The following is an 8,528-nucleotide window of genomic DNA, read 5'->3' as shown; positions in this document are numbered from 1 at the left end:
ATAGACAAGGTTTTCACCTCTCCACACTGACACCCAAAGCCCTCTCCCCCAAGAAAAAATAAAAAGCTCTAATTGTCTTTATTACTTTCAGACATTGGCCACCAAACACAGATGTTCACTATTGAGAATTAAAGGAAGGGGGAAAGGTCGCAGGGACCGGATCAGCTTGATCCTTCTTTGGATTATTGAGCCCCATTGTCTTGAATGGCCCTTATCGTTGAAGAAGAAAAGAATATTTAGGTTGAACAGAAAAGTGAATGAATCACTCAGGAGGCCCATTCTGTTGGTAGGGCTCCTGCCTTCCACACTCCCCCCTCCTAAAAACAGCAAAAGGGGAGTGTGTGAAACCACCCACAAAAAGAGTGAACTGTGCTTCTGCCTCAAATCTTGGGCGTTTCCTATCTTTAGGAACCTGTAGAATTCCGTCTTGAAAGCAAGAGCCCTAATACCCAAGAAACGAAAAAAATCTTATCTTCATTCCTTAACACATGGGACTCTCATGACAAAGTAAATTCACAGGAGTAAATGTTTTGTTGCGGTTGTTGTGTTAGTGCCGGTATTGGGGAATTCCCACATTTTGATATTGTGTGTGTGTGTGCGTGTGCATGTGTGTGCGTCTGTGTGTGTGTGCGTGTGCATGTGTGTGCGTCTGTGTGTGTGTGTGTGTGTGTGTGTGTGTGTGTGTGTGTGTGTGTGTGTAAACAACCCCAACCAAAAAAGGTCTCTCACCTAGTTTGCTGGTAGAATCACTTGTCTAGGAGGATAACATATACACAAAATGCATCCTGGTCCAAGATCGGTACTTTGATCTCCAAGTTAGTGGTGGCACTTTTTTGGGGAAGAGGGTTGTGTGGAAGCTGGGGGGTGGGGGGGGGTGGAAGCTGGGGGGTGGGGGGGGGGAACGAAGCTGGCTAATGGAGCGCTGAGGTTTGGTTTGGTTTTATGATTGTTTTCTTTGTACTGACTGGGATTTTCCCAACCATGAAGTACAAATGCTCCCCGCCCCTTTCCAAACCTAGAACAGTTTAGCAGTAAAATCCACCCCTGTGTATAAACTATCTAAAAATCGTATTTCCTTGGAAACTCGGTTTACTCTCCACTTACTTTGCCCACTTGAACAGCCACAGGCCCTTCCGTCATCGGGTATTTCCCAGCTGCCCACCCCTAATTGCACATCCTGGAAGCAGATTTCTCAGTTCTCACTTAGGACTCAATGTTTCACAGGGTGAGCACTAGTACTCATTGGGGTGACCTGATCACCCACCTCGGTCTGCCCTGTGCACCGGTCTGTTTGGGTCCTAGTTTCCACCAGGGAAAGGCTTGCATGTCCAGTCCCAGTCAAGCCCCCTTTCCTGCATCTCTGTATCCCACTGCTCAGGTGCCTTTTTTCCAGCCACTTGATAAAATATGCGAGTCAAAACATTTGGCTGTAACATAGGGCAGACTCTGACCTCCCCAAAATATCCTGAACACATATGCCCCGGCCATGCCCTCCTCCCAGTTAAGTGCGTTGGCTAATGACATCTGACAGCCACATCCTTGAAATGTTTGCTAATATCTCCGTGAGCAGGCACGTCCGGGACGTTAACTGGTGGCCGAGTCACAGATGACTGCCAGCGCTGCTCTCCGCGCGGCCTGGGCACGTCACGCTTTGCTAAGTCCATTGGCTATTACGCTGCTTTAATTTTTTTTTTTTTTAAGAACATTTTTATGCAGAGGCCTCTCGGGGCAGCAGGTGTGACCCCCCTATTTGGGCTTGGATGCCTCTCGCCTGAGTTTCGGCTCCAGAAGGCTGCAGCCCTTTGAGAAAAAGAGAAACGGGGAAAACAAGCCAGGTGCGCAGGAACCAACAGGTTTCCAGCAAGTGGGCAAAAAGTCGCGACCTGACCTTGCCAGCTTCTGACCCGCGGGGAACGCGCTGAGCTAGCGTGACAAAGCTGCTCCCGCGTTCTGCGCGTAAACAGCTTGCCCACGAGGCAGCCACTTGCAAACTCTGCGCCCTGACCCCGGAGCGCCCCGCAGAAGCCCGGCGGGGAGTGCGGGCGCAGCCCCGGGCCGGTGCGGGGGAGGGGGGCGGGTTGAAATCCTGCCCCGGGGCGCCGCGGCGCGTGGGGTGCGCGGGGGCGCGCTGCTGGAACCCCGCCTGCGAGCCCGAGAGCTGCCAGGGGCGCGCCGTGTGCGCTCCAGCCCAGTCTCCGCCGCGCCGAGTTTTTGGCAACGTGCGGGAAGGGCTCCGGGAGTGCGCCGGGTGTGACCTGCGGGAGGGACCAGGAGGGACGCGAGCCCTCTGAGAGAGTGGACCCGGAGAGACGGCTGACTGACTGACCTCAGCCTAAGGAAGCCTGGAGCTTATTTATGAGGCCTGATTTTAAAATAGTGGCTGCCAGGGGAGTGAAAAAGGAGCTCACCCCGAGCTATGAGGCACGTACAGTGGGAAGCATGCCGTTTATGACGATATAAATCAACGTGCCGCTTGTGATGGGGAATATGGAGAGCGCGAGTTTAGGCTGGATGCAGGGAAACCAAGTCAAGAGGGGAAATGAGTTTCCCTCCCCTGCCCGCCCGCAGACATCCCTGCCCCCCCCCCCCCCCCCGCGCAATTCCCTCCCCGGGGAGCCCACGATGCCAGCGGGGAAGCCGGGGAGGGGCGAGCACCCCGTCGCTGGTGGGGTCCGCGGGGTCTTCCCTAAGTTAAACGAGGCTCGTTAGAGGGCGAGGGAATACATGTAAATAAACAACTTGGAAGATTTATGGGAAGGAGTTCCGTTTTATAGGACTGTATTTATAGAGCCCGCGCCGGCTCACTTATAAATAGATTAATGGGAAGCTAAAATTAATGGACTTGTGAGCTGCACGTTTAATTTCTGAGGCTTCAACATGACAGACAACCGCCCCCGAAGTCCAGGCGCGGAAGGCAGCCTGCGTCGGGGAGTCCAGAGCGCCCCGAAGAAGGGACGGGTCCCCTCGGGCCAGCATCTCTCCGGTGGCTCTCAGCTCACACTGCCCAGGGCCCCTAGGCAGAGATCCCACGGGGCTGTTATTTGCAAATGAAGAAAAAGAATGTGGCCTCATAAAAAATCATCATCCTCGGGTCTTCCTCCTAGCATTATTTTTAATCAGGGCCCTTAAGCCGCTGATACCAGCGGGCGGGCTTGGGGAGCCCTGGGAGCCGCTCACGCGCGCCGGCTGCCTGGAGGCCGCAGGGGCGCAGCGACGCCTCCTCCAAGGTCACCCCGGGGCCCCGCGCGGGGCCTGTGGTCAGGGTCCGCGGCCTAGTGCCCCAGCTGCGGCTCGTTTCCACCCTCTCCGCAGCAGCCCGGTGAGACCGTGACAAAGGGACTGAGGAGCTGGGGTAAGCAGCCCAGGGTTATCTTGTTAGCCAGGGCTGTCTAAGGCTTTCCTACCCTTTCCTTTCCTTCCCAGTTTTTCCTTCCAGGTCTTTCCTCCAGTTTTATATTGTTTTTCTCACACTCAGGCCCCTCAGGACCTTGGGTTTTACCCAGTAAAGGTGATGGTCTCAGACCCTCTCCTTGTCCAATGGTGATGGGAAGGAGGGAAGCCTGTAATTTGCCTTTGGAATAATCGATGGCAGGTCCATGTCTCCAGAGCTAGAGCTATCCCTTATGTAGAAAACTATGCCATAGGATCTGGACATTACTCACCACCCGCTTTGTGTAATCCCAGTGGTAACCAAACACTCTCCAAAAAGCAAATGAAAAGGAAATGCCATGTAATACAGTTGAGCCAGAGACAAAGACCGATACCTATATTGTTTCTAGGTGAATGGATTGCATGCCCTCTTAAGGACATGTCCCTTGGTTTTCTTCCTTTCCTTCTACTTCCCTTCCTTTGGAGGGGGACCTTGCTTTGATTCAATCATGTATAGTTCAGCCCGGCTGGGCGTGGCTCAGCGGTTGAGCTTCAACCTAGGATCCAGGCGATCGGGGTTCAATTCCTGGTCAGGGCACATGCCCGGGTTGTGGGCTCGATCAATGACTCTCTCATCATTGATGTTTCTATCTCTCTCTCTCTCTCCCTCTCCTTTCCTCTCTCTGAAATCAATAAAGATATAAAAAAAATCATTTATAGTTCTAGCCATGAAGGTGGGGAATCAATCTCACGTAAAGCAGATTAAATTCTCCCTTCTCTGTTTTCCTGTAAGGAAGTCCAACTGGGAAGGATTACCTGAAAAACACAAAATTTATCTAGGAGGCATATTATTAAGTAACTGAGCACCAACTATATGTTATATAGTCTCATAATCTGGGGTTATCAAGATTTAACTTTGCAGAATTTCCCCAAATGTATATACAGATTGCTTTTTCTGCTTTTTATAATTAAACTCGGCAATGTTGATGTTGGAAAGGACCTTAGGAGGCCCACATTTTATAGATAAAGACCCTGAGTTACAAAAAGAAACGGTGACTCGTCCAAACTGTGTAGCATCTTGGACGACTTTATTTTCCTAGCCTCAGGGAAGACGCCCCAGCCTTGGGATGAAATACAGATTGAGATGTTTGATCACTGCAGCCCATTAGGACTCGGCTGCAGCCTATTAACCCAAAAGAGAAAAGCTCTGGCTTCTCTAAGCAGCCTCTGAGCCTAAGGTAAGAGCCAACGTCCTAAGACAGCTAGGCCTTTCCTCCTCTGGGTCAAGGGTGCTTTTCCTCATTTGTTTACGGAGGGCCTTGTACTGCTGCTGAGGTCAGGGTTGGGTTCAGTCCTGAAGTGAGCCAGTTAGCTCCTCCAGATCCCAAGGTTTGGGGTCCCATGTGCATCTCTCAGGAGCCATCCCCTCTAAGGAACACTGTGCTAGAACACTGTACTCCTAGCAGGGAGGAGAGGAACATCATCTTTGACTTGCACCCAGAGCTGTTTAGTTGCTGGGAACATGTAACTAAATTTACTTACTAGGATGTACATTTAACACTTCATTCTTTAAAAGGGCAAAAAAAAAAAAAAAATGCAAGAAATACCATTAACATGAGCTTTTATTGCAAATCTGGTTAGGAACAGGAGAGAAGAGTGTCAATGTGGAATTTTTAAAAATTTAAAAACACCTCCTAGGGAAAAGAAGTGTCCATTTTTTCTGAGAAGCAAAATTTATTGTATTTGTGACGTAACAAAACATTGCCTATGTTTTGATGAGAGGGGACAAAAAGAAAAATCTTGATGTTTTTTCTTCTTGGCTATAGTTGTGTGTGTGTTTTTTCTGTTTGTAGAATTAAACAATTTCCATATTCAAGAAACTGAAGATGAAAACACAACAAAAACACAACGATCTTTTTATTTATGTAAATCAGATCAACACTGGACAATAAACCAATTTCTACCCATTACCGTAACAGCTTGTCTATAAAGAACAGAAAAATTCAGATAGGATTCTATCTAGGGTCAAGCGGGGTTTGTTTTTTCTTTTTTTTAAACCACCCATTCACAGAGGTATAGATTCACAGATAAATAATCCCAAACTACTTGCTCGCCATATTTACACATTCCCATTAAATTAAGCATAAATAAATATATACAAACTTAACATGGATACCCTCCAGAGCTCTTCTCCTGAAGAGTCAATAGATTGATATTTCTTGATTGTGTGGCAAAAACTATGTTAGTGAATTAGAGACCAACTCAACAGAGGAGTTGATTTTGGCATTTAAAGAATAATTTTCATTCCACTTTTAAAAGAAAAGAAAATGAATTTTGATGTTTTTTCTTCTGTCTTTTCCCCCTCTGATAATTCAACATACTTCAGCACATGAGGGGAAACACTGTTTGGGCTCTTGAGGCAACATCAGATGGTTTAAGGTTATTTCCTTTCCATATAACGCATTACGCACCCAGGACATCAGATGTGGTGACAAATTCTCTATAAACACTCTAAGTAGGAACGAATTGCCCTTTGAAGTAAGGCTTTGTACCGGAGGAAAGTGTGTAGATCAGTTTGGGATTTCAGGTTTTCCATTCGACCAAAGTTTTCTTAGGATATGAAATAATTGCTTGAGAGAAAGTAGTTTCCTTGGCCAAAGAAAATAAAACAGCCCGGTCTTTGAAAAGCCTCTCAGGATCTTTATGTGGGGGTGGAGAAAGCTAAGGATGTGGAGCCAGACAGAGAGAAGGCAAGAAAGTGCAAGATAATTGGGGTGGGGAGCGGTGGGGTACCTTCCCAGTTTGGGGGAGAAGTTCACCATCACTTTGAGATGGAATCCTCACCTAGGACCAATACTTTTGGGGGGGGGCTCCCCTGAGACTCACAGTTCCCAGCGGACAGAGAACGGTCAGGAGACCTTCAGAACCTCCAGAGGAACTTGCAGTGGAAAGTGTGCAGGCAGCTCTGCTTCGGGTCATCCTGACTGCTCCTTTCTATCTTTCGCACCATTTCGGTTTGGGGCCTTGCATTTGGGAGGGGGGCCTGGGGCCCAGAAATATGTCTAAAGAGGATAGGGTCAGGGGAGAGCCGCACTCACCTGTTTGGTTTGAAAACAAAGCTCAAAAAGGCTTGCTTTAAACGTTTCCCTTGATTTAAGAGGCAAACTCTTGTGTTAATCCTACTGTTTATTGATTTATGGGCCCAAGGAAACCAAATATTTTAATAACTCAATTATCAGATAAACATAGCAGGCCTGGCTAAGGAAAGGTAGGGGGCGGGGTCCTACGGGAAGGGAGAAGTGCGGGAGGGTGAGGGGGCCAGGGTTGTCTCCAGGGGGAGCAGGGGGGCAGAGGAGACGCGCACCCAGCTCTTCTTTGTGGGACGTGGGAGGAAGGTAGGAAAGAGGATGAAGGGCATGGAAGCCTCCGTAGCCAAGTAAGACCATTCCTATCCCATCTCCCGCCTTTAGGAGCCTGGGGATGGAGAGCTTTCGTCCTAGCAAAGGTGGGGGACACCCGGACATTTCTAGGCTACTCGCCCTCGGGGAGCAGGTGCCCTGGGTGGCCGCTGGTAGCCAAGGGACTAGGCAGGGCTGAGACCCCTCCCAGCCTGCAGCCCTCGGGGCGCCTTCCCATTACCTACTGGAGAATGGGGCTATCTCGGTCGCCTTAGCCCTTAAGATGAGACCGAGAGCGGGAAGGGCCCACGCAGCCCGCGGCCCCTCCAGCGGCTGATTCTATGTCCTCAACACGACTGGGCACGAGTGGCCCACACGCTCTCAGGACCTGCACAGTAAGAGCAAGGCGCTTCCATCGCGTCTCTCGCACGTCACACGCGTGGGGCGCGTTGCCCTGCAAGGAAAGGAGACGATGGTTTTCAGTGTGGTTTCTCCCGGCCTTTCGCAATCAGAACACAACTAATGCAAGCGGCCAGGCCCTCGGGCCAAGGCGCAGGCTCCTGAGCAGGGGAGGCAGGGAGTGTCTACACTCCCCATGAGGTCTAGCTCCCGGCCTTGGTACTCCTTCAACTCTTTGACGGCTGAGCCCCCCACAGGAGCTAGCGGTGGGTGGGCTGAGGTGTGACTTTAACTTTGCTTGGGCCCTCCTGGTGACCTGAAACCAGCTCCCTAACTCCCTCCCCCATAAAAATGTCAGCGCAAAGCTCTCTATAGGTTCCTAAACCCAGCCCTTCAACCTCCCAAGGCCAAGACCCACAGGAGCAGCAGAATGAGAGTCCTAGAAGGTCCTAACTGTAAATCCTGTGGAACAGATACCTGGATCTTTATCTTCAAGGGATGTTGCAAAGGTCCTAACGTCTACTTTGTAGAAAGAGGTGCCTGTATGGATACTAAATTTAGAAACCTACCTCACCTACCCATATCCCCAGGGGATTTCCCACTGCTTTTGGGAGGGTGGGGACAATGGATTCCAGATCTTATTTCATGACAAGGCCCAGATGAAGCCCGAGAAAGGAGAGGGGCTGCCAGAAGTGAGAGATATTAAATGCATGAAACTTTATCCACTGGGAATACTCCCAGTGTATCCAGACGGTGAAATTCAAAGCTGAAATACATCTCCTTTCACTTTGCATTATTTTACCATCCTATGCCAAAACAAGTGCACGTCTGGGAGAGGAAAAATGCCTCATTCATAAAGTATCTTGTAAGAAAGCAATTGTTGCTGAAACATGGGAGCTTGCACCACCCTCCTCCCCACGACCACTTCCAAAGCTGTTTCTTTGCCTGCCAGAACAGCCATCAACAAAGAGCCCAAGGAGGTAGAATCCATTCTAAAGGCAGGGCAATATCGTTAACAGATTGGGTACTCTTCTCCCCTAAAATCCATTTTGCAGCTCAGCCATCCCCCAGATTTCCATGTTGAGGTATCTGTTAGCAACTAGACTCAAGGCTGCTTCAACCTCTTATTGGCCACTTTCTAAATTATTCCCTTTGAGCTTCTTTAAAGAAGTGCACCTGCAGAATTCTGACACACAGGCTTTGATTAAAAAGGGATCCGATTTTTTTTTTTCTCTGTACCTTATAGATTGTGTAGGAAGCCCCAGTCCTCTTTGAAGAAGCTCATAAACCATGCGGGCAAAGCTTTGGAAAACAGAAGAGAATGAAATGGTACATACCCCTCCGAAGGAATTACATACTAAT

The 8,528-nt window shown here is 49.3% G+C and overlaps 1 protein-coding gene across 5 annotated transcripts in view; it reads right to left on the bottom strand.

The window, feature by feature from the left end:
* Positions 1-5,268: 5,268 nt before the first annotated feature.
* Positions 5,269-8,528, bottom strand: part of TFAP2B (transcription factor AP-2 beta) — a 29,315-nt gene continuing 26,055 nt past the window's right edge. For 2 of the 5 annotated variants that reach the window (XM_087817442.1, XM_016209821.2), the window contains 2 exons: positions 8,406-8,468; positions 5,269-7,221 (listed from right to left, as the gene is read on the bottom strand). In XM_087817442.1, coding sequence (XP_087673568.1) covers positions 8,407-8,468 — 62 coding nt within the window. In that variant the 3' untranslated portion in view covers positions 5,269-7,221; position 8,406. The other 3 variants (XM_016209819.2, XM_016209820.2, XM_016209822.2) reach the window with 2 other exon arrangements.

The sequence above is a fragment of the Miniopterus natalensis genome, chromosome 5, assembly GCF_054644295.1.
Source record: "Miniopterus natalensis isolate mMinNat1 chromosome 5, mMinNat1.hap1, whole genome shotgun sequence".
NCBI classification, from domain to species: domain Eukaryota; kingdom Metazoa; phylum Chordata; class Mammalia; order Chiroptera; family Miniopteridae; genus Miniopterus; species Miniopterus natalensis.
This window is presented reverse-complemented; position numbering and strand designations above follow the sequence as displayed.